We start from the raw sequence: 25,734 nt of genomic DNA, 5'->3' as shown, positions 1-25,734 counted from the left end.
ATTTCATGGTGTTGCTGAATGGCCAAGTGCTGAAAATGTAAGGTTGAAGGGTGAATATTTGGTGTTGAAGAAATTGGAAGTCTATCTAAAATAAGTACTTTATAATTTGGTGAATTTCTGTCTTTGGTATGTTTTGGACTTTGATTTTGAAGTACAAATTTTAAAACTGCAAGCAAACAAACAAACAAACAAACCCATAATAGAATGGACACATTTGGGAATAATTTCTTACTGTTTCCGGGTCAAGGTGCAGGATAACAAGTTGAAATAAGGCAAGTGTTTTGTTGTTTAATCACACCAATCAAAAGTCTAGCCCTGGGACTCCCACATATTTTCTGGTACATAAATCTTGAAAAATACAGAAGTGTCTGCATTTGTGCCTTTCTCACAGCACAATGCTCCCCTCAAACAACATTCCTGTTGGAAGAAAACTAACTTGTTCGATAAAGGGTTAATACCTATCTTTCTACCCAAAGGCTCATTCCGCACATGCAGAATAATGCACCTTCAAACTGCTTCCAGTGCTCTTTGAAGCTGTGCAGAATGGCAAAATCCACTTGCAAACAGTTGTGAAAGTGGTTTGAAATCGCATTATTTTGTGTGTGCGGAAGGGGCCAAAGTCTAGTTTTCTGTGTGGAGGAAATGTCTAAAGTGGTACCTGCTGAAATTGGCTTACTGCTTTGGTGAACTTTGGTCTGACCTTGCAAGACACTTTTTTAATGCTCTGGAAGAGCTCATGTTCAGGAGGACTTATACATTAATGGAGTGATCTTCAGACAGGGCCCAAAGGGAGATTGTGAGCCCCTATATAGCTGTTAGCTAGGGAGGGAAAAGGCAGCATGGAGTAGCCCAATCTTATCAGATCTCAGAAGCTAAGCTGGGCCAATAATAGGAAGGGAGACCTCCCAAAAAGACTGCAGAGGAAAGTGATGCCAAACCCCCCTCTGCTTCTCACTTGCCTTGAAAGTCCCTTGCTGGGGTCATGGGCGTTGGCTGCAACTTGAAGGCACTTTACACACACATATGTCTGCTATGTAGGGAAGAGGCCACATGCTGGCATGGATATGTCAAGAGCAAGAATCCCCACCCCCCCCCCCCCGCCACCCCAGCCTGCTGCTGCCTCTCTTTCTGCATATGCTGAGAGGAGGAATGACAGAAATGGGAGGCAGGTCATTCAACTGTAGAGAGCATTCCTTTTTAGCACAAGCAGGTTCAGAGAGGCTGGTGGACTCCACTCTGGAGGTTTGATTCCACCCTCCTCCAGAATGAGCAGCCAACTCTGTTCTGGAGAACCAAGAGCCAGCACATGCGATTAACCAACGAGATGAAGAGCACACATCTCCTTGCTTCTGTCTATAAAATATGTGTATCAGGTTTGTCCAACCTCAATTAGTCTTGAGGCCATGCAGGGAAGGGAGTTAACCCTTTGAGCTCATGTAGTGTTGCATTTGAAACTGAGCTCTTTGCTTTGTTAGGACCGTTTTGAAAGAGAAACGTGTCCCCTTAAAAATACACAAATCTCCCCTCTCCCTTTAAAATGGCCATCAGCCAAGCTGAAGGCCCAGTTTATTTTATGGGTGGTGGAACAAGATGCACAATCTTCATTTAACCTGTTTAAGTACCCAGAGTAGGATTTGCAGTCAGTGTGAAGGAAAGACAGCAGGAAGGTTTGACATAAACTGAGACATTTGTAGCTGGCAGTGGGATGGGCTAAAGCAGTGATGGCGAACCTATTGCATGGGTGCCAGAGGTGGCACTCAGAGGCCTCTCTGTGGGCACGCACAAACAGAGTTCTTCATGCGGGGGGAACCACCACCACCACCACCCCCACACACACACATCTAGGTTGGCCTGGGCTGCTGGACTTGATTATTATCATTAAACCTAAGACCTAGTTTTGGGGAAGCAGTGTAGGTAACTCTGTTAAGCGCTGTTAAACCCCACTGATTTTCATGCAAAGAACTAAAGCGTGATCCTTTGCCTGGGAGTAAGCTCGGTTGCTGGCTGTGTGGCTTGCTTCTGAGTAAACCCTCCTAGGGCCGTGATTCACCCATTGGAAGAGTTGCACGGTTGCTTCAAAGCAAAGCCAACAACTACCACCAAGCTTACTCCCGAGTAACGCACGCCTCGAAGCCAACCGTTTTTTCTAAACTAAAACGTCAGTATTCAGTTTAAATTGCCATGTTGGCACTTTGCGATCAATAAGTGGGTTTTGAGTTGCAGTTTGGGCACTACTCGGTCTCAAAAAGGTTCACCATCACTAGGCTAAAGACACATACTACAGTTAATGTTGCTGACAGAAGCTGGTCTGAATCTGGTCAGTGTCTACAAAGTAGAGAATCTGGGAATCCCCTGATCTGTTATTTGATGACACAATGGAAATGTAACCGTGTGGAAACCTGTGCCTGGGCTGTTAACACTGACAGTGGGAGACTCACAAGATTGAATGCATGGATTTTTTTTTTTTAAGTACCGGGGAGCATTCAATCAGACGAGTCTCTCTCTGAACTGGAACAGTCCGGTGTGTGTACCAGCTCTGTGAGAACTAAGTCTATAGCCCTTTCCCCACTCACCTTTTGTTGCACGCTAACCTTGCCAATTAGCCCGGGGTCCAGCGGCACTCCCCACTACAGGGGTGGCAACAATGCAGCCGCCCCGATTCTGCCCCTCTCGTGCCCCCTCAGCGCGCGTCATTTCGGCTCGTCTTTTGAACAGAGCCTTTTTAGTAACCCCACGCAGAGCTCGGGGCAGTGGGGAAGACCGGGTGGTTACCCCATTTCCTTTTTTCCCAGCAGCCCCAGTGGCGTGGACCCCTCCACATTAATCAGGGCATGGCGGGGCGTCCGAAATAGTGGAGGGAATTTTACTTTCATTTTCAACTGGACGAATCCTTGACTATTTGTGGACACAAGATGTTGACAAGATATGTCCACAAATAGTCGAGGATTCGTCCAGTTGAATTTTTTTAAAAAAATCCCGCTGCATCACGAATGCCCCGCCATGCCCTGATTGGACGCGAGGAGAAATCCCTCGAAGCAACAGCATCCCTGAAATGCAACAGCCAATCAAGACACCCCCTGAGCGGGATCATGGGGGAGTCCTGCCCGCAAGCTGCTTTCTTCCACCAGCCAGTCGTTGGGAAAGGGGCAGAAGCTGGGGTGGGGAACATGATTGCGAAAAAAGGATTCCTTGAATGGCGGGTAAGCCTCCACGTTATTTTTAGAGTGGAGAAACGCCCCATGAGACTATGGTATCGGAGTAACTATCAACAGGGAGACAAGAGAGGGAAAATACTAAGTGCTTTACCTGGTGGGCTAAGTTTGGTTACAGGCAGAAGGCAAGAAGAGGCTTAGGGTGAAGCATCGGCCCTTTAAAAGATTGAGGCTATGCAAACATATTCTCAAAATACGTTTTGGCGCAGGTAAAGACAAAATGCAAAGGTCTGTTGAAGATAACAATCAGATCGTAAAGCATGGTGGTGCCCACGTTTATAAAATCTTGCTGCAAAGTGCAAATATGAAAGAGGACAGACTGCAAAATGTCTAAGATTCTGAAAACAATAAAAGAAATGTGCAGACGTCAGGGGTGAACCAAACAGAGCCAAAGGAGGCCCACTTGGCTTGGAGCTGGGCTATGGCAATGCTAACCAGCAAGGGTGGAGGCTCACCCATTGGGTGAACCTCCACCCATTGTCATTGTGGCTGGGGCCCAGGTTTGGCAACCCCTCCCTCCCATGCTGGCAGGACTGCAGGGGCCTTTTGGCTCAGCTTGATCCTGGGCTGTTTTCAAATCCCAGTCTACCTCCATTAGCTGTAACCCAAAGCACAGTCTCTGCTCAGAGGTAGTTCATTGCTAGGGATGCCAACCTCCAGGTGAGACCTGGGGATGCCCTAGAATTATAGCTCATCTCCAGATTACAGAGGTCAGTCCCCTGGAGAAAATGGATACTATGGAGGCTGGACTAGTGGTGGGATCCAACAATTTTAGTAACAGGTTCCCATGGTGGTGGGATTCAAACTGTGGCGTAGTGCCAATGGGGCTGGTAGGAGCCTGATGTAAGAGTCAAGCCAGGCATTCCCTGGGGTGGGGAGCATTCCTGGTAGGGGCTGTGTGGTGAGGCAGCAACCTTTCTTTGCCGAGTCCTTGGTAGGAAAGCTTGAACGCATAGCATGACATGAGCCACACACTGCTAGTGCACCTCCTGCTAGACTGCTTCAGGTTCTGCACTGCTACTGCTGAGAGGAGAGCATAACTCCAGAAGCCAAAAATCACTTGGCAAAATCACCTGTGTGGTGTGCCCCTCTCGTTTTACACAGCCAATTGGTAACCTACTTTTAGAGACCTGTGAGAACCTACCTGATTCTCTGAAACAGACCCAACTGGTGTCCCCGACCTCCCAAGAACAAATCTCCAGGAGGTTTACTTCCAGCGTGAATCTGACAACCTTATCCCTCCCATCCCCTAGGTTGCCCTTTGAAGTTGGCAACCCTATTTGCTGCCATCTGTATCTTGTCCGGATAACCCACGGGGTCATGAAGTGCTTGATGGCCAACAATCCATCAGTCTTTGGCAAAGAGTTAGAAAAAGCTGGTGCAGGGGGGGATCAGATGCCTGCCGTTGTGATGTCCGGAGGAGGAACCCACTCAGAGGCAGTGGTTAATGTTCAAGGAGCCAGTGGGGGTGACACCTGCTCTACTTGAAGAGGGGACGAGGAAAAGTGGCTCACTTTGAAATGGCCAGCTGCGCTCATCAGCCTGGACGGGACTGCCAAGTTGTAGCCGTAGAAACCATATGGCGGGTGCAGAGCACAATTAAGTGCTTCCCGCGTAATGGGATTGGAGGGGAAAATGTTTCCAGATGCATGTAAACCGTAGAACATGTGACCAGCAGAAGCAGGCCCTTGCAGGCCGGGTCCGTTCGAATCCTCCGCTTTGCCGCTTTTGACGTTCCGGATGCTCAGGGAAGAGAGCGAGGGCACGTCCACCATGAAATGGGGCAACAGGGCCGGGCTGGCGGCGTGTCCCAGTTTGTCGTGCCCGGGGAACATCAGCGATGACGGCCTTAAAAGGCCCGTCGGGCAGATCTTGTAGCAAACAGGGAGGCTGAGGTGGTGGACGTAGGATTCCGGACAAGACATCCCAAGGTTGCTTGCAGACAAATGGAACGCAGGAGGAGAGCAAGCGGGGGACAGCAGGGAGGCCAGAGGAGAGGGGGTCCCAGCAGTGTGGGTCGCAGGGGAAGAGCCGGGACTTCCACCTGGAGGGGAGCAAGCAAAAGAATATTAGCAAATGAAAGAGCACAGCCAGGTATTTTTCCCCCTTTCTCTCAGTTGGAATTGTCCCGGGAAACCGAACTGCATGTCATAGCGAACAAGGGAATATTGTTTTGCACAATTTACAATTAAGAAGAAGAAGAAGAAGAGTTTGGATTTATATCCCCCCTTTCTCTCCTGCAGGAGACTCAAAGGGGCTTACAATCTCCTTGCCCTTCCCCACTCACAACAAACACCCTGTGAGGTAGGTGGGGCTGAGAGAGCTCCAAGAAGCTGTGACTAGCCCAAGGTCACCCAGCTGGCGTGTGTGGGAGTGCACAGGCTAATCTGAATTCCCCAGATAAGCCTCCACAGCTCAGGCGGCAGAGCTGGGAATCAAACCCGGTTCCTCCAGATTAGATACATGAGCTCTTAACCTCCTACGCCACTGCTGCTCCTGTACTGTAACAATTGCCTTAGATATACTGTCTCTCAGGGCCAAACTACACAAAAAATTGGGGATCACGGAAAGGAACCTCAAAGATATACTTTTAAGAGCAACTGTTATGTGGGGAGGCAGATTGATACACCTTGAGGATGAACCACTGGGTAGCAGGTGGGTTGCCTGCCTTTTTCCCTAGCAGGACGACCAGCTGAAATCACAAAAAGGCACAAAGGGAAGATCTGATTGGGGTGCCATGCCTTAAAAACTATGAGGACAAACTTAAATGGGTCAGAAGAAACCAGTGAACATAATTGAAGGTCTGGAAAAGGCTAAGCATTAATATCATCCCAGAATAAGTCATCTGCTTGGGGAGAAAAAGAGAATAATCTTTCCAAAATTATTAAATTTTAAATAATAATCTTTGTAGTTTAAATTATATTAAGTTAAAAAGAATAGTCTTAACAAAGACAGATTTGTGCATATTGCAGGCTAGAGTTCAAGACATTTTCCTGAAAAGTAACTCCAGATCATCGCTCTGGTGTATTGGTTCCAAAGCGCTCGTTCTAGTTGAAGCTGCCGTAAGCACAAGAGAGCATTCAATATAATGTCCAATAGCCACCTTCAGATGCACCAGTGAGTCAGTAGTCACCTTGAGTTTCTCCCCCAAAAGATTTGAAGTCCAGAGTAAGGGACGGTCTCCATGGATATGATTCCAGCAGCCCATCCAATACGCCTCTGGAAGGTGAACATTGGCAATTAATATTAGAGTGTGGAAAACATTTTTTTAAACAGTTGGTTCAGATATTAAATGGGTTCTATATCCTACTTTCGCAAAGGGTCAAAGTTCTCATCAACACACACAGCTATAATACCCCACTCCTATAAGGCGATTGGAGGCAGGGCAAGGCCTGCTCACTGACATTCAAGTGTGCTCCTGTCCTGGACACCACAGGGAGTCCCACATTGGGATGCCATTGCGAGGGGGTGTATGAGGATTGACTTTACCTGACAAACTGTCTCCTGGAATCTTGCTTTTTGTCTAATGAAAATGTGCGTCCACCAGGGGTCTGCAACCTGTGGCTCTCCAGATGTTCGTGGACTACAATTCCCATCCCCCCTGCCACAATGGCAGGGGCTGATGGGAATTGTAATCCATGATCATCTGGAGAGCCGCAGGTTACAGACCCCTGCTCCAGACCTTCAGTGCCCCCTCTAGCTACGCCACTGGTTTGGTCAGGATTTTTGCTAATGTTGTTGGGTTTGTGGATAGCTGTTGTTGAGACTCCTTTATTGCTGGTGCTTTATTGCAGTTTAACTCCTAATTGCATTTTCCTTTGAACACCATTTTATTAATATTATTGTTTTGGAATCTGACAGAAAAAAATATTTTTTTCACACACATGAGTTTTTTTATTTGCAATAAATAATTGATAAAGCTTACATACCTGTTCCTTCCGGGGTCTCTAAATCCTTTAGCAAAGGGATTCCGATCTATCTTCAGTTTTGTAATCTAGGAATGTTTTTGCATCAGTGAAAAAAAACCCCAAGACATTATGAGTCACACAAAGCTAAAAGATTCAAATGCTCGGTCGATGGAATATTACCCACACATCATCATTATTCTGACATGCATAAATGTCTACACCACTGACCGAACCACTGTACTGCAATTTGAATTAATTATTCAACTCCAGCATTTAGCAGAATCTCAAAATATTCATTTTTCCACTCAGTCGCTTAATTGGTCATGGCAGGGAAATTTAAACAGGCCAACGACTTCACATAAAATCATATTAACGTACTGGTTCTCCCAATCTGGTAATCACCCAGGGTAGCTAGCTTTCAGAGGTACCCGATTAGTTGAAAGTGAATGTCTATTTTACATGATTCTTTTTGAATGCCAAGTTAATTCTACTTTTTCTCTGTATTGAATGCGATGGGGGTAAGGAGAAGGATGTGCCAAACTCATTGTTCACCAAGGGCATGGAAATCCTTTGACTAGCCCTACTCTCAGGGAAATCTAACAGTTGCTGTGATATCCCTCCTCCTTTCTTGCTCAGTTTCCAAGTTGACTGAAAGATTATACACTTTTTCAACTGTCTGTATATTCTGTTGCTTTAATCTTGGACAGATAGTTGGAACAGTTACTGGGAAAAGTTACCGTAGTTTAGTTGCCTTTTAAGAGATTAGCCTTCTTATCTCGCTATATCAAATGTATCTCATATGCACTTCATAACTGGCTTATTTACACTTATATCACCTATCTCTTATTGTAACCAATCAGATATCTCTAAATAATCACATGATGGTGATCAATCAAATTAGAGAAAGATAAGATGGCTATTTTTGTGTAAATAATCACTTTTGTAACAAGCAGATTGGATTTCTCTGACTGGAAGCCTCGGAAGAAGAATAGTTGAGATCTCTGGGTAAGATTCTTAGGTGATTTGGGGGGTTTGTTTGTTGTTTGAGAATCCCTAAAAGCATTGAGACAAAAACTGAACCCTGATCTTTTTTTAAAAAACAACCCTATTATTTGTTATAGTATGATTAAGCAATGCTAGAAATGCTGATAATGTTAGCATTCAATTTCACAGTAATTGTAAGATTAATTCTATCATGCCTTTATATTCTTCCGTATTGCTCGATAAAAATAATCTTTTCCTTTTTCAATAAAAGATAAAAGCTTATGCCGATGTTCTGCCTGGCTTGCTGGTTTAGTTCAGAGAACAGAATTTATCACCTACATTTCGTATTGTCAGAGGTAGGGTTAAATCCTAGAGAACTCTGCCTAATCAGTTTTTTTAAAAAATAGGTAACAGTCTTTAAACTTATTTAGTGCATAGCCTTTAACAGGATGCAGCATGGAACCTCTCACTACAGAAGTGTTTTTTTTAATATTCCTGACTTAAGTGGTCTCCTATTGGAGTTTCCATTCTTGGTTGAGAGACTTAGGCGAATTCTGCATGGGCAAAAACCAGCGCCTCGGAACGGTAAAAGAAACCACTCCGGGAACACTATTTGCACGGCTGCCTTGTTATATGCTGGGATGCCCTGGCTTGGATGGTCCAATTCAGCCTATTCTCATCAGATCTCAGAAGCTAAGAAGGGTCGACTCTGCTTATTACTTGGATAGGAGACCGCCAAGAAATGCCAGGGTTGTTGTACAGAGGAAGGCAAACCACGTCTGTTAGCCTTGAAAACTACTGGGTTGCCATAAGTCTTTTGCAAATTGACAGCAATTTATACACACACACATAAACCAGCTCACTAAGCCAGACGCCAGATTTCAAAGCTGAACTTTCTGATTGAAAATCTGGCTGTCAAGCCTGAATTTGGCTATCATTGCATTGGGTCGTGGCGGTCACCAGAGAGGTCTGTCAGATTATCCTTTCTGCAAAGCTACAAAGCAGAAATAGATGCAGACTTTTCCTACCATATACAGTTTCCACTTTTCATGCATCCCTTCTAACTGTTTATAGACTGCACTCTCAGCCTTCACCTGGCTCTTAAAAAAAGGTTTTAGACACCCAACAGATAGAAATAACCGGGGCTAAAATCTCTTGCCAAAACCAAGAGCAGAACCACCTAGACCAGTGATGGCGAACCTTTTTGAGACCGAGTGCCCAAATTGCAACCCAAAACCCACTTATTTATCGCAAAGTGCCAACACGGCAATTTAACCTGAATACTGAGGTTTTAGTTTTTAAAAAATGGTTGGCTCAGTGGTGTACATTACTCGGGAGTAAGCTTGGTGGTAGTTGGTGGCTTTGCTTTGAAGCAACTGTGCAACTCTTCCAACGGGTGGATCACGATCCTAGGAGGGTTTGCTCAGAAGCAAGCCCCATTGCCAGCAACCGAGCTTACTCCCAGGTAAAGGTTCATGGTTTAGTTCTTCGCATGAAAATCAGTGGGGTTTAACAATGCTTAACAGCGTTACCTACACTGCTTCCCCAAAACTAGGTCTTTGGTTTAATGCAAATAATCGAGCCCAGTGGCTCAGGCCAGCCTAGATGTGTGTGGCAGGAATGTTTGAGCGTGCCCACAGAGAGGGCTCTGAGTGCCACCTCTGGCACCCGTGCCATAGGTTCACCACCACTGACCTAGATTGTTCAGACCCCGCTGATGAGGAGCAAGGGTTACCTGCTGGTTTTGATACGCCGTGACAGTTGTGAATTCTGTTTCTTTGAAGGAGAAAGTCTGAACGCCAGCAGCTGGTAAGGACTGGATCTGGGACAAGTCAAATCGGGAATCCTGGACGATGACGTGAACTCGAGGCTTGTATTTGTGCATGGACTGCAGAATAATCTGCAAACCAGAGGGGGAAAAAATGAAAATTACCCTCATTTCTGGAGGAAAAAAAAATGAACTAGCAAGTCTGATTCCAAGTCCACTGGAATTCACTCCCACCTACTCACCTCCCACTAACGCAAGCAGATTTGCACTTGGGAACGTAGATGGGCAGAACTCGCCCAAGAGTTTCCAAAAGGCAACTGGACTGGAGGACTTCCCAGTTGGGAAGGGAAGGAAAAGGGTTCCAGAGGGGTGGGAAGGCAGATTCTCAGCCAAAACAGGAAGGGGCTGCTGCTCCAGCAGAGGTTACGAAAACCCCTGATTCAGCTAATTGGAACTGGCCTCAGGTTAGGAAATGCTTTAACTGTGGGGGCACCGACCATTTGCGATCACTTATGCCAACGTTCCAGTAGCATGGAACTCCCACAGGCAGACTTCAGTCAGCCTGTCTACTCAATTTCAATTTCAATAAGCCTTTATTGGCATACAGAACATACAATATAAATACAATTAAAATTACTAGATAAAACTTCACACTGGATCATAAGTTCAGTTCGCAAACCTCAGCCAGAAACTTTGCCACTGCGAGACAACAGTCAAGGTCATTACAGTTTAAGAGCATATTTACTTTATCAAGCTCTGACAGGGTTTTCATAGAGTCAATGATTTGTAATAAGCTGGATCTTGGATTCTGGTAAAGTGGGCAGTGGAGGAGAATGTGCGCAATGGAATCCAACTGCCCTGGACTGCAGGGGCAAAGCCTCTTATCATTTGGTAGACCCTTGAGTCTTCCTCTATGGAGCGGGGATGGCATAATGTTAAATCTAGCCAGCATGTAGGCTCTCCTATATGTAGGGTTGGTAAGCGCTGCAATATAGTACAGCCTGTCTACTGCTGAAGCCGAATTCTGTGCAATAATAGAAACTTGTAATGAATTACTATGGCTGAAAGCGTTGTTGACAGAACTAGGTGAGAATGTCCAACAACCTATTCCACTACTAGAAGACTCGCAAACAGCCATCCATTTAGCTGAAACGGAGAACTTAAAAGCCAGAACGAAATACATAGGTGTCAAATATGAACATGTACGTGAACTGTTACAGAGTGGGTTCATCAAACTGAAATATGTTGATTCAAAACTAAATGTGGCTGATGCATTAACAAAACCTACTTTGAAAGAAAAATATGATCTACTGTGTGAACAGCTAAATGTGGTGTCTGTCAATGTTGTAAATAATGTACCGATTTTGTCATACCAATTTTGGAAGGGGTGTCAGAACACGTGTAGATGTTTAGATGAGCAAAATCTAAATGACAGCTGGACCCTCCTTCTAACAGGTGCCGTGTGCAGATTAGGACCGAGTGCACAGTTTGTACCGTGTAATTACCAAGCCTGATAAGATGAGGGCACCTGATTGGGTACCACTTTTTGTATATAGTTAGCACAGACAACAGTGTGATGTGTGCCTGAAAACACTACTGTGGTCTGGCTAAGCACTTTGTCAGTAGATAGCAATAAAATAGAACTGCACTGGTGACTGTGTGTCTATCAGTTCTTGTCTACATTGCGTCCTACAAGGTGGTCTACTCTGAGTAAATCCGCTGCTTCAACAGGCTTGTCCACAGTTACAAGTGGAGACCTCCAAACCGTCTCCAAAAGCACCAACCAGCCCAAAAGTAAAGGAGGGGTGGGTAACTGTAGTGAACCATGAGGGCCTCTTTGCCACAACGGAGCCTGCAGAGGCCTTGGGTGACCATGTGGAGCCAGTGCGGCTGAGGGACCAGTTGGTTCTGGGATATTGGCTATGCTGGCAGGGGCTGATGGGAATTGTAGTAGATAGCATTTGGAGTGCCAAAGGTTCGCCACCACGGGTTTAAAGCATAGGTGTCAAACTGACGGCCCTCCAGATGTTATGGACAACCTTAGTCCATAACATCTGGAGGGCTGCGAGTATGACACCTGTGATATAGGGGCTGAGATCAAACCCGAGTGCCACTGTGTTCCAAAGGAACCTGTGCTTTGCTCCACGTGTGCCCTCCTTCTCCCACTCCAGATGTCCCGTCCCCAAATCCACACCTACATGCCCTTTGTCGTCCATCTCGTTGTTGGTCAGCTTCACCCGATCGAAGCTGATGATCTGCCGCATCCAGGTCTCTCCAGAACATGGAGAATCCGGGTGAATGTACAGCCGGGGCATGATGCACGAGTGGTCCGTGTTCCCAGCCACCATCCACTGGGAGCTGTGGTAGACGTACCTGCCAACCAAACCAGGGGACAAGTCAATGACCATGTGGAGATCATAGAACAGTGGTGGCGAATCTATGGCACGCGTGCCAGAGGTGGCACTCAGAGCCCTCTTTGTGGGCACGCGCACTGTCGTCCCAGTTTGGGGACTCGGCAGTGGAATAGCACCAAGGGGGCGAGGAGTGCACAACGCACGGGGTGCATGCCCGTGGGGCTGTGGCAAGGGCATTCCGGGGGCACTCCAGGTCAGGACGGTGGCATGGCAGGGGCACAGGGTGCACACGTGTCCCGGACGCAGCTTCCCCTTGCTCTGCCCCAGCACTCGGTCTCTAAAAGGTTCGCCACCACTGCCATAGAACCATAGAGATGGAAGAGACCACAAGGGCCATCAAGTCCAACTCTTGCAATGGAAGTAAAGATTACTGAGGTTATCTGAATGAGAGCCTTAAGATACTCCAAAACACTAAATGTTCTGAGCCGGGTAGCCCCAGGCTAGCCTGATTTCATCAGATCTCAGAAACTAAGCAAGTATTTTGATGAGCAGTCCCCAAGGAATACCAGGATTGAGGCAGGCAATGGCGAACCACCTCCAACAGTATCTTGCCTTAAAACCCCAAAGAGGTCACCATAATTCAGTTATGACTTGACAGCACACACACACACACACACACACACACACACACACACACACACACACACACAACTCTCTAAATAGATTTTTAAAGAGATATTTTAATTAGCAAATGCACTGAGAATATCAGAGGCTCATTCCGCACATGCAGAATAATGCACTTTCAAACTGCTTGCAGTGCTCTTTGAAGGTGTGCGGAATAGCAACATCCACTTTCAAACAGTTGTGAAAGTGGTTTGAAAATGCATTATTTTGTGTGTGCGGAAGGGGCCTCAGAGTGAAAATATTCCTGCTTCTCACAGGGAAGGTCCCAGGTTGTTTGGACCCCACCCTTCCTCCATGGTGGCATACCTGGTTGTGCTCTTCTCCATTTTGATCCTTAGCACAACCCTGTGAGGTGGGCTTAGTGGAGAGCGAAGTCCATGACCCACCCAAGGTTACCTAGCAAGCTTCCATGATAGAAAGGGGATTCAATCCGGCTTCTCCCACATCCTAGTCTAGGGCCCCTTCCGCACACGCAAAATAATGCATTTTCAAACCACTTTCACAACTGTTTGCAAGTGGATTTTACATTCCACAACTGTCCCTTTGTAAAACACTAACTTTAGTTGAAAGTGCGGTAATGTAATGCTGAATAGCCTAGCACTCTAATAACTGCACGATCCTGGCTTCTCCTGGCTGGCTTCCCTCTGCCAATCCAGCAATATTTTGACCGGTTCTTATAATACTAAGGTAACATCAAACGAGACCTCTCTACCCCATGTCTTCTCTATGATGGTGCCCACTGAAAGAGACTGTGCTGCTCAACTGAACCACGGTGGTGAGGGGAAAGTCTCCCTGTTCTTTTCATTCCACATACCCTCTGGGGCCCCTTCCGCACATGCAGAATAATGCACTTTCAATCCATTTTCACACTTGTTTGCGAGTGAATTTTGCTATTCTGCACAGTAAAATCTAGCTGCAAAGTGCATTGGAAGTGGATTAAAAGTGCATTATTCTGCATGTGCGGAAGGGACCTTGGAGTGGTTCAGGGTCACCCAGCAGCCAGGGTAAACAGACCTTCAAACCTACATCTCCCAGGCCTGGTACACAACTCATACATACATTAGCCTTTATTGGCATTGATCAAGCAACAAATATAAAATACAACAGTAACAGGAGCGAAGACCAAGGAAGAACCGTAATATATACATGCTGTTACATTCTCTCAACTATCTCCATAATAAAATTATCAACCTCTTCACAAAAACCAGAGTCAGAGTTGTTCGACAGTAGGGGTAATCTAATCAGATCTGGTAACTCAGATTGAAAAAGAGGGTGTAAATTGGAATATTTGGATCTGATTTTAACAAATCCGCTGCAGGGCAGAAGCTGGTGAGCCAGTGTTTCGACCACGTTGGATTTGCAGCTCCATAACCTTGCAGATTTTTCTAGGTTGCTAAACCTACCATTTAGTAGGACAAAGGGCGTAGGGTTGAACTGTGCAATAGTGAGAGCTCTCCTTGAGCAGGGATTCATTAAAACATAAAGATAATAGACTGTAGGACTCTGCCCGAATGGAATTAAAAATTGTGTAGGGGAGCAAGTTTGTTCAGCTGGGTACAACACTCTAGCCATTACACCATGCCATCTCGAGTGTTAGCTAGAGTTGCCATCTCTCGTTTGGAAAATTCCTCGATGTTTGGGGTTTGGAGCCTTGCAAGCCAGCTCAGAGACAGATCTTGCCCCGTTCTTCTGGCAAAGTAAGCGAGGCTCCATCTACTCTATAAAATCCTCCTGACTCTAGAGCAAACCTACTGCCCCTTTAAGCAAACCTGCTTTCTGCCCACAATATCAGTTCATGGACATTCTCCTGCCACCCTGCTGAAGGAGAGCAAACCAGAAGGGTCTCCTCACTAGTGCAGATTCTGCATGGACCAAAAACAGTGGTGTGAAAATGGTTGAAAAGGGTATAAAACGGTTTAAAAGGGTTTACACCATTTTCATACCATTGTCACATTGCTGTTTTGGGGCCAATGCGGAATCAGCCAAAGGCAGAGAGCCAGGACCTGAATAAGAACATAAGAACATAAGAACAAGCCAGATGGATCAGACCAGAGTCCATCTAGTCCAGCTCTCTGCTACTCGCAGTGGCCCACCAGGTGCCATTGGGAGCTCACGTGCAGGATGTGAAAGCAAGGGCCTTCTGCGGCTGTTGCTCCCGAGGCACCTGGACTGTTATGAACCATTAAGCAAAATGAACCATTAAGCATGAATGAACCATTAAGCAAAAATAAGCACCTGTTGAGGGCCTCAAGTAATGAAGGGTTTTTCCCCTCTTTATCTCTGCTATCTGCTAAGTATTGAAGCCGATTTGTTACATCAGATTAATTTTGAGGATATGATCCAAGACTTTGCAATGGAAAAACGCAGGAGAAAACTTTTGGAAGTACCAAATGAAGTTGCGCGTAAGCAACAGGAGACGTTATTTTGCATCTTTACACCAATCAAAAACGCAAAACTACATTCACTGGTGCTTGCTTACAACTTTATACTGCAAAACGTTTTCTGCTACGTGTGACAGTTTGCTGTTATTTTTTATTTTGAATTACATCTGCAGGGCCATAATCTTTTTCAGTGTTTAGGGTTTCTGAAGGTCTTCATCTGGCCCTGCCTGGGAGAGGGAAGGGATTTCCAGAGGTCTGGACTGGCTTGATAGAAAATGTCACCTGCAGCAGAAGAAACTGATCTGGGAGGACAATGAAATCCAGAGTGAGCGAGCGCAGGGAAGGACAGACTCTTCTCTGCCTGGTTTGGGTTTCAGGCACTCTATGCAAGATCTGCCATCACTTGCTCAGCCCTTAAAGAAGTGAAAGTCCTGGGTCCATACTTTCCATTACTTAACATGCGCAGATGGACCCTTGACTCAGACCCCGGTCCCCTGAGCTCGCTGGCGTTGGGGATCTGGCTGAGCCCGCTCGGCTCTGGGTGGGCAGGGTCCCCCGTTCCGGGTTCCTCCAGCCCGACCCCCTCCCCGCGGCCTCCTCATCTGAAATTGGCACGACACGAAATGAACACGGAAATGAACGTCGGAACTCGCCTGGCGGCCGGCTCTTGAAACCCGCGGGATCAAGAGGTTGTGCCACCTGGGCTGGATGGCTTCCATGAGACATCTGCGCTACCCTCAACGTTGCGTGCAAGACTCGTGTCCTGACGCAATGGCGTCACTTCGGAATCCTTGGCTTGCGCGTTGGGAACGCGTCCTGTTCGGGCGCGCAACTCTTTGTGTCTGTTCTCTCTTCCCCCCCTCCTCCTTGTTGCATGGGACTAACGACCCGACTTTCACATTCTCACGTTACGCTTTTTTCCCCCCGAGGGCAGAGAGACAGCTGCTAGGAGCAGCAGTTTGCAGGCGCAGCGGACTGGGAAGGATTGGGAAGGAAGAGCCAGAAGGCAAAACAGCCCCGGCGCGATCTCGGGTTAAGTCCCATTCATTTCAATGGGAGAATCCAGCACATCCTTCAACGGGTGGCATTGAAATCGCAGGGTAGTTAACAGTGGTTGGATCAGGCCCCGGGGCGTGGGGGCAGGGAAGGGCCCCGATCAAACCCGGCGGCTCCGGAGACCTGCCTCGGGACATCTTACTTGGGAGTAAATTGTAGCGAAAGCAACGGGATTTCCTTCCAGATAAATGAATGTGGAATGGGTGGGCTTCCTGGCTTCTCCAAGAACCTGATCCAGTCAGGAGGGTTCGGGAACTACAGACCCGACTGCAAAGGAAATTCGGAGATCGATATTTTTCATCGGTTACTTGGAAAAACTAGGCGCAGAGAGGTGACTATTTCCTTGCAGGCCCCCGGGCTCCAAAGGAATGCCTTGCCAACGGGGATTCTGCGCTGCGTATTTATAACGTCTTTAGAACGAATTGCAAACGCCATAAATACGATGTGCGGAATCCACTCAAGTTTCCCTTAGCATCTTTATTTGGAGGTAAGCCAGACTATGGCTCATTCCGCACATGCAGAATAATGCCCTTTCAAACTGCTTTCAGTGCTCTTTGAAGCTGTGCGGAATGGCAAAATCCACTTGCAAACAGTTGTGAAAGTGGTTTGAAAACGCATTATTTTGCGTGTGCGGAAGGGGCCTACGTGTGAAATGATTTAAAACAGTATAAAAGGATTTACACTGTTTTCACACCATTTTCACACCGATGTTCTTGGCCCGTGTGGAAGCCGCCTATGTAGCAGCGCTAACGTGGGAGTCAACAGAGCGAAGTTTCCGATTCGGCCATCAATATGGGTTGGCCTTTCTCCAAAGTATTACGTCATTCATTTTTCAAACTGTGGCCCCCCCCCACCTTTCTGACCCCACAAGGTGCATCCAGATGTTCTGGCAAAGGAGAGAGATGCAAAACTATGGTGAGAACACACCCCACATCTGCCTCGAATGACAATCTTTGACTTTAAAAAAGCCCACCGTGCGTACATGCACACGAGTGGGGGGGGGGGGGGATCCTTCGGAGAAGGACGCTTGACGCTTACCTGTATCTTTTCGAGTCGACCGGCACCACGTCGATGGCGATGTAATAGTGTTTCCCCGGATCCAGCCCTCTCACTTTGACTCTCACCGAGGGAAACATCCTCCTAGGGGAAGAAGCAGAGCAGAAGGGGATGTTAGCCCTACACATTCCTTTGGGGAGGTTTACCCCCAGGGGTGGTTACTGTTGGAAGTGAAGGACTTTACACTGTCATGCTGTTTCCTGCCTCAACCTACAGAGGGGGTTTTACTAGAGAGCTAGTGGCTAGATAGGGACCTAGGGATTTGACACCTTTACTCTATCATGCTGGTTCTATCCCTTTGATGTTAGACTGATACTCTCAGGGACTTCCTTCCTTCCTTCCGGCTTCTTCCTTGACCCCTTCTCCATTCTTTTTCCTACCATGCCTAGAGAGAGGATGGATGCTCCGTGCATCCATCTCCATCCAGCTAGATTAGGATAGCATAGTGACTCTATCTACCTACCTTTCTGTCCAGAATGGAGTTCACTAATAAATACTCTTTTTATTAGGCTAGAAACTACAACTGACTCCGACTTTCTTTTGTGTAAGCTTGCAGCACATTGGGATCCATCACGCACACACGGTATAAGGGCTTCTGCTGTGTTCTAGCCACCCCTGCCGCTCTGCTAACGATGATAAGGGATAATCTCCAGCTACCAGGAGCACTTTTCCCAACTGTTACCTGGGGTGGGCACCCCTGTCCAATGTATGTGGCCCAGGGAAATATTCATTCCCTTAAGAATGGGAGAAGGGCAGGAGTGCCCAACTCTGGCCCTCCAGATGTTCATGGACTAGGATTCCCATCAGGGAGTGTCCATGAACATCTGGAGAGCCAAAGTTGGACGCCCCTGGGCTAGAGGCTTAGATTAGGACCTGCGAGACCCTGGTTTGAATCCCCACTGTACTATGAAGCTCGCTGGGTACTCCTGGCTTCCTCAGCCTGAACAGCCTTCTGGGGTTGGTGGGAGGTAAAAATGGAGAAGGCAGAAACACCCCTGAGATTGTTGGAGGAAGAGCAGGATGAAAATGTGCTGGATAGATTGACCTTCCCTGATTTTCTAAAAAAGCCTACCTGCCAGTAGAAAACTAGCTCCTCAGGGAGTAGGCTGGGTTTGGATTTTTCTCCATCTTGTGCTTATTTGACGCTCAGGGGGTCTGGCATCTCTAAGGTGCGAATGGTCTTGAATCCAGATGTTCTACTTCACCCCATCTTCTGAATCTAGCCCCGAACACCATAGTGATATCAATAAGGACTTGCTACTTGGCTGTCCTCAAGGTATTTACTACCTGTTGCACTCCCGTGTGTTTCAATGGGTCTTAAGGGCGCTAGGCAGGATTAGATGAGTGAGGATTCCAAGCGTTTTAATATTGGGTGTACCGTCCTTTACAACTGCTGGTTGGTGGGATCGATTCTAGCAGCCACATTCCATGCATATTTATGTGGCTACAAGAGCCAAGGATCTCAGCTTTCTCGCAAGTTAAAGCGAACACTGCTTGTTCTCTTACTACCCAGTAGTAGCAGCGATTGCATTAATACTGCGGTAGACTTTTCAGCAGTGCTATCACCCCACCCCTGGAGAGTTTGCAGTTGTGTTCATCTTTAACACCTTCAGCCTAGCGGCTCCAACCCTAGCCCCACTGGAAGGGAAGTCTTCCAAGTCAGATCAATAGAAGGACTTGTAATTGTTGGCGGTCTCAGTCGTTACTAACAGAAGTAGTATTGCTCAAGCTAGGACTAAAGATAACAGACATATGCGAAAATATAGGTTAAGAGTCATACTAAATGGTAGAAATGGCAACTCAAAGGCCCCTTCTGCACATGCAGAATAATGCACTTTCAATCCATTTTCAATGCACTTTGCAGCTGGATTTTACTGTGCAGAATAGCAACATCCACTTAGTAGAAGTAGACTTTATTTACAGTCAATGACCAAATATCAACATCCACTTGCAAACAATTGTGAAAGTGGATTGAAAGAGCATTATTCTGGATGTGCGGAAGGGGGCAAAGTGCTTGAAATGTGCAGGGATTTGCTTTGGGCCAAGCAGTTGTGTCGTTAATTTTGGGCAAAGCGAAGCAACGCAAAACCAAAGAAGGGAGGTGCCTTTCCTTGGTCCAGTGAATGCTGGGGGTGGGGAGAGCCGCAGGCTTTGGTATCACACAGAGTTCTTCAGTTCTAGATAAAACTTTTTTAAAATAATGTATCCTTCCAAAGGGGATGTTAGCCCACCAAAGTTATGCCACATTGGGGTGGGGGAGATTTGTGGCCCCCAGAACCTAGTTTTACGCAAAGGTGATGTGTGTGTGCATGTACTTACGCAATGTTTTCTCTTTTTAAAATTTCCCTGAGATGAAAGAATTTGAACAAGGGTTTAAGATCTGCATTCTTAAGAATACACCAAGCTGACATTCTTCCCGCTTCTAGCTCAGTGATGTATAGGATAAGTGATCCAGAGTAGATTTAGTCCCTGGGAAATTCCACTGATTTTTATAAGGATGACTGCTCTCAAGTAAGAAGAAGAAGAGTTTGGATTTATACCCCACCTTTCTCTCCTGTGAGGAGACTCAAGCCGGCTTTCAAACCCCTTCCCCTTCCTCTCCCCACAACAGACCCCTTGTGAGGTGGGTGGGGCTGAGAGAGTTCTGAGAGATCTGTGAACTGGCCCAAGGTCACCCAGCAGGCTTCCTGCTGTAGGAGTGGGGAAACAAACCCAGTTCACCAGATGAGCATCTGCAGCTCATGCATAGGAGTGGGGAATCAACCCCAGTCCTCCAGATTAGAATTCACCTCTCTTCACACTACATCAGGTGCACGTAGCTTCGCGGGTGTATATATATATAAGGCGATCTGAAGCACGAATTTCTACAATCCCCATCCTAACTATGTAAATTCAACGAGTTCCCACTTTATTCCACAGCTCTGACGCCCAGGAAACTAGGGCCCCTTCCGCACATGCAAAATAATGCATTTTCAAACCACTTTCACAACTGTTTTCAAGTGGATTTTGCCATTCTGCACAGCTTCAAAGAGCATTGAAAGCAGTTTGAAAGTGCATTATTCTGCATGTGCGGAATGAGCCTAGTTTTAGGATGACGTCTGCGCTCCAGTCTTAAACACACAGAAATCCGTGGGCTTAAACCGGCACAACGTGGCTGAAAAAGTCCCGTCTCCTGCAGCTTTACTCAGAAGTAAGTCTCCCTGGTTTCAGTGAGTCCCAAATTAATAGGCAGAGGGTTGTGGCGCAGCATGAACTAGCCCCACATCTGATTGCGAGGGACTCTTTTAGAGGGGGAGGCTGTAGGGGGGGAAAATCGAAAGAGAAGGATGACATTCCTTGGAAGCTTCTTATATGGCCACCGGACCATGTCAGCAGCAAGCCGGTGGAGCTATTATTGTCGAAGGCTTCCATGAAAGGAATCGAATTGCTGTTGTGGGGTTTTCCTGATTTTCCGGGCTGCGTGGCCGTGGAAAACCCCCAGCAGTCAATCCGTGCAGGTTTTGCTCTGGGTTTGTGCCGGGCTAAGCTCTCTCTGGCACATCTCCAACCCGAAGGAGCAGTGTGGGTTCGAACCCCCACTCCGCCAGGGAAGCTGACGAGGTGACATTGGGCCAGCCTAGCCTACCTCACAGGGTTGCTGTTATATGGATAAAGTGGAGGAAAGGAGGACAATGCAGTTCGTCACTTTAGGCCCCTGCTGGAAAGGAAAGGGTCCAGAGGAGGGCAACCAGAATGGTAAAAGGTCTGGAGCCCATGCCCTACGAAGTGAGGCTTGGGGAGCTGGGGATGTTTAGTCTGGAGAAGCGAAGGTTAAGGGGGGGGACATGATAGCCATGTTTAAATATTTGAAGGGATGCCACACTGAAGAGGGAGGAAGCTTGTGTTCAGCTGCCTCAGAGACTAGGACACGGAGTAATGGATTCAAGGTGCAGGAAAAGAGATTCCATCTGAACATTAGGAAGAACTTCCTGACCTCCAGGGCTGTTCGACAGTTGAATTTGTTGGAAGAAAGGGACTTTACGCTGTTTCCTGCCTCATCCTACAGAGGGGTTTTTTTTTACTAGCGAACTAGTGGCTAGATAGGGACTTAGGAATTGCTCACCTTTACTCTATCATGCTGACTCTGTCCCTTTGATGTAGACTGATACTCTTAGGGACTTCCTCCCTTGCTTCCGCCTTCTTCTGGGAACCTCTCCATCTTACCTTCACCATGCCTAGGGAGAGGATGTGCCTCCTACGCATCCGCCTCCATCCAGCTCGATTAGATTAGATAGTGAACCTATCTCTCCACCTTTCTATCCAGAATGGAGTTCACTAATAAATACTCTTTTCATTAGGTTAGAAACTACAAACGACTCTGACTTTCTTTTGTGTCTGAAGTTCTCTCTAGCCAGCTCAGGTAAGCTTCCCTGTGTTCAGCCTCTGTGCCGCTCTGCTACTTTTGCAAGGGAAACACACGCACCAGGTGTGGTTCTCCCAACAGAATTCACTGCCTTGGAGAGTTGCTGAGTCTCCTTCTCCTTCTTCTTTGGAGGTTTTTAAACAGAGGCTGGTTGAAGCTATGTTGGAAGTGCTTTGATTGTGTGTGCCTGCATTGCAGGGGGTTGGACTGGATGGCCCTTGGGGTCTCTTCCAACGATGAAAGTGCAGTATAAGTATCTCAATCAAAGGAACAAATGTGCATCTGCTCCAGAGGCGCAAACCCAGAGCTGGGCATTTTCCTTGCGTTTTCTCCCCCACAAATATTTGGATTTCCTCATGGAAGGTCTTCAGTGCCCTCCGGAGTCAATGGCTGCCAGTCAGAGTCTGAGACGACCCTGTGCTCTGACTCTGGGCACCAGCATGTTGGAAGTGAAGGACTTTACACTGTCAAGCTGTTTCCTGCCTCAACCTACAGAGGGGGTTTTACTAGAGAGCTAGTGGCTAGATAGGGACCTAGGATACCTTTACTCTATCATGCTGGTTCTATCCCTTTGATGTTAGACTGATACTCTCAGGGACTTCCTTCCTTCCGGCTTCTTCCTCGACCCCTTCTCACTTCTTCTTCCTACCATGCCTAGAGAGAGGAGGGATGCTCCTCGCATCCATCTCCATCCAGCTAGATTAGGATAGCATAGTGACTCTATCTACCTACCTTTCTATCCAGAATGGAGTTCACTAATAAATACTCTTTTTATTAGATTAGAAACTACAACTGACTCTCTCTTTCTTTTGTGTAAGCTTGCCGCACATTGGGATCCATCACACACACGCACGCGCACGAGGTCAGGCTTCTGCTGTGTTCTAGCCACCCCTGCTGCTCTGCTAACTACGAATACAGATAATCTCCAACTACCAGGAGCACTTATCCCAACACAGCAGAGGACCGAGTTCAAATGCTACCTCGCGCACCAGAAGACGGCGAATCCCAGCCAGGAATAAAAACCCCTTACCCTAAAATTCTGAAAGAAGGGGAGTGGAGTCAAAGGACCTTCAAAGAACTTCGGAGGACATGCGCACAACGCTCCTAAATGATATCGGTGGGGCTGTTTTTCTTTTTCTTTTTAAGTTGGGCACGATGCGGTCAACACGATGGAACACTTTAAAAACGGCACGGGAGGGCCCCACCGTTGGAACGCACTGAGCCGTGCCTGGATCTTGCCGCAGCTAAATAGGATCGAATAATTCGCCCTATTACTATACCTATTTTAAAATCTTGGGCAGGGATTCCGGTTAATGCACCAACGAATCCCAGAAAAAAAAATCTTCTTTTCTAAAAGGAAACGCAATACACGTTTTTGGATTTTTTAAAATGATTTTGCACCCGGAGAGAAAACACCAAGGGATTTTCCCAAGGAAAGGAAAGCAAGCGCGCAGAGGCCAACCCACGGGCTTCTTGGAAAAGTGAAGGTGAAAGTAATGCCTTTTAAAAAAAAATGGGGATTCATCCGGGCCAATGAGATTCAGGACCTGCGATTTGGAGAAACCGACCAGTCCGGGAGACCAAGGTGCGCGCCCCCGTGAAGCCGAGCGCGGGCCCGTCCCTACCTGCCGGCTTTGGTGATGATCATCTCGGTGCCAATGTCGTGAAACCTCTTCCAGAGTTCGGACCCCTGGAGGTCCACCTGGACCTCGCTCGGCGCGTCTCTGGTTTGCTCCGGAGCAGCCGCCGGCATGTCTGCTTTGGATTTCTTCTCTGCGAGGGAAAAAGCAAAATTGACAAGGAAGGCGCATTCGCACGGTGTCTGAACGACGGGTTTGCACCGCAGGAGATCTATGGCGGAGGAAACGGGGAGGGCGGTTGTACAGTCTGCTTCCTGCCGTAGAGAGTTGTGTCCCTTCAGGGTTGCCTGATTCGGATTATGCGGCCGGTTCACACATACGCTTAAATTCGCATCGATTCCCATGCTTTAAAGGAGGGCAGAGAGTGAAGGGTTGAGGTGAAGGCCCCTTCCGCACATGCAGATTAATCCACTTCCAGAATATCCACTGTGCGGAATAGCAAAATCCAGTTGCAAACAATTGTGAAAGTGGATTGAAAGCGTGTTATGCTGGATGTGCGGAAGTGGCTTAAATGCTGCAGAGAGGGGATACCTTTAATTTGGACCATCGCAAACAAAAGAAGAAGAAGACATCTTTCAATCAAGGGCCCTTCATCAGTTTGGTTCTTTAGTGGAAAGAAAGAAAGAAAGAAAGAAAGAAAGAAAGAAAGAAAGAAAGAAAGAAAGAAAGAAAGATAGATAGATAGATAGATAGATAGATAGATAGATAGATAGATAGATAGATAGATAGATAGATAGATAGATAGATAGATAGATAGATAGATAGATAGATAGATAGATGGGGGGGGGGGCTTTGCCTCTTTTGGGACTAATCCTAGCCCTGGTAGTCTGCCTCCGCAAACCAAACCCGGAGTCCGGCGGCGCTCTGGGCGCCCAGTTGGAGCAACCAGCTCTGGCCACTGGTGTCTGTTGGAATCGGATCCGCCTGGACTCCTGCAGCGCCCGGGGGCTCCGCGTTGTGTCCCTTCCTTGGCTTTCTGGGCCCCGGAGAAATTATTTTGCTCCTCTCCCCGCGAGCACAAAAAAACCCCCCCACTGACTTCGCTCGGTCTGCTGAAATGGGCTTATCTGCAGGTGGCGCGCTCGAAGCCGCCCGCCGGGGGCTGACCCAAAAGAGCGCGGTGCGTCTCTGAAGCCGGCCGCGTTGCCTCGGGAGTGGATTTGCGGCCAGAGAGAAATGGAACGGGGGGGGGAGGGGGGGAGAGGGAGGGGACGGTGTCTTTACCTGGTCCGTGGCTTTTCCGCAGGCTCCCCTCCGCTCCCTTCTCCGGCCGCTCCTCGTCCACCTCCAGCAATTTGCGCTTGGGAGAGTTCCCCACCAGGACTTCCACGGAGAAGGCGTGCGCCCTGGAGCTGAGCGCCATGCCGGCCCCCGCGCCCGAGGCCCGCTCGTGTCCTTCGGCAAAGCCACGAAAGGAACCCCCCTCCCCCGTCCTCTGCCCCCAAGCCCCCTCCCCAAATCCTGAGCCGGACTAGGGCAGCCGAGGGCCGCGCTCCGTCGCGGGCTTGGGGACCTCCTTCGGTGGCGGCATCCCAGGCAGGATTGGATCTTGGGGTCCCGCAGCGCTCAGGTTCTCCAAGGGAGTGACTAGCGGGAGGGGAGGGGGCGCGCGCGACGGGACGGCCCTCCTCGGCGACTGGGCCGGGGCCAGGAGAAGCTGCATCGGCTGGACCCGATTTTGTCTTGGGGCGGGGGGGGGGAGGTTGAAGCCTCCCCTGTATGTTTTGGAGAGGGATGGAGCTGCTTGAGTGAAAGGGGGACATTTCGGAGAAAACGGGAGGGCGGGAGAGGAGGGGGAGAGGAGGGGGAGGGCGACGGGGGAGGGGAAGCGGCCCCTCCTCGCAGGGTCGGCCAGGGCGGTCTGGGCCACTGGCATCCGACGGGAGGAAACGCGACGCAGTTGCAGCTCCCAGCTGTTTCGCGGGGCAAAGTGCAAAACAGCCCCAGGACTGGGGAAATTTGGGGGAAGGCCCCCCCCCGCTCTTCTTTGGTTCCTCCGGCTGAAACAGGGAGCGTTTTGGGGGTGCGGATGGGGAGCGGGGGTCCCCTTGTGATGGAAAGGCAAAGGAAAGGATTTCCACTCACGGCCGCTTTAAGGTTGCTCCGCGATGCCCCCTCCCTGGCGAAGAACCCCCCCCCCCCCCAGCTCAGCCAGGCCTGCTTCCGAAAAAGCGAGCGGAAAGCTGAAAGCCTGGACGGATTTACTTGGGAGTAAATCCCGTAAAGAGCCCTAGAATTGTCCTCCCAGCGTAGCGCAGGTTAGGGGGGTTTTTTTTTGGGGGGGAGGTG

General features: G+C 48.0%; 1 protein-coding gene across 2 annotated transcripts; it reads right to left on the bottom strand.

Annotated features, from left to right (window-relative positions):
• Positions 1–4,378: 4,378 nt before the first annotated feature.
• On the bottom strand, positions 4,379–24,908 carry TBX22 (T-box transcription factor 22). 2 transcript variants are annotated; one of them, XM_048514538.1, is made up of 8 exons: positions 24,670–24,908; positions 23,431–23,578; positions 17,386–17,487; positions 12,071–12,245; positions 9,840–10,004; positions 7,142–7,206; positions 6,346–6,431; positions 4,379–5,256 (listed from the first exon to the last, which is right to left on the bottom strand). In XM_048514538.1, exons 1-8 carry the CDS (start codon positions 24,806–24,808, stop codon positions 4,664–4,666), a joined length of 1,473 nt encoding a protein of 490 aa, XP_048370495.1. In that variant the 5' UTR covers positions 24,809–24,908; the 3' UTR covers positions 4,379–4,663. The 2 variants fall into 2 exon arrangements, with proteins under 2 accessions (XP_048370495.1, XP_048370496.1); XM_048514539.1 differs by lacking the exon at positions 24,670–24,908 and adding an exon at positions 24,485–24,588.
• Positions 24,909–25,734: the final 826 nt, after the last annotated feature.

The sequence above is a fragment of the Sphaerodactylus townsendi genome, linkage group LG13 (assembly GCF_021028975.2).
Source record: "Sphaerodactylus townsendi isolate TG3544 linkage group LG13, MPM_Stown_v2.3, whole genome shotgun sequence".
NCBI lineage: Eukaryota > Metazoa > Chordata > Lepidosauria > Squamata > Sphaerodactylidae > Sphaerodactylus > Sphaerodactylus townsendi.
This window is presented reverse-complemented; position numbering and strand designations above follow the sequence as displayed.

Coding starts and splice junctions, on each gene's coding strand:
- TBX22 (XM_048514538.1), bottom strand. CDS start 24,808: ATGGCGCTCAGCTCCAGGGCGCACGCCTTCTCCGTGGAAGTCCTGGTG. Junction 17,488..23,430: donor ATCATCACCAAAGCCGGCAG/GTAGGGACGGGC, acceptor TTCTTCCCCTAG/GAGGATGTTTCCCTCGGTGA. Junction 7,207..9,839: donor CGGCGTATCAAAACCAGCAG/GTAACCCTTGCT, acceptor AAACATTCCTAG/ATTACAAAACTGAAGATAGA.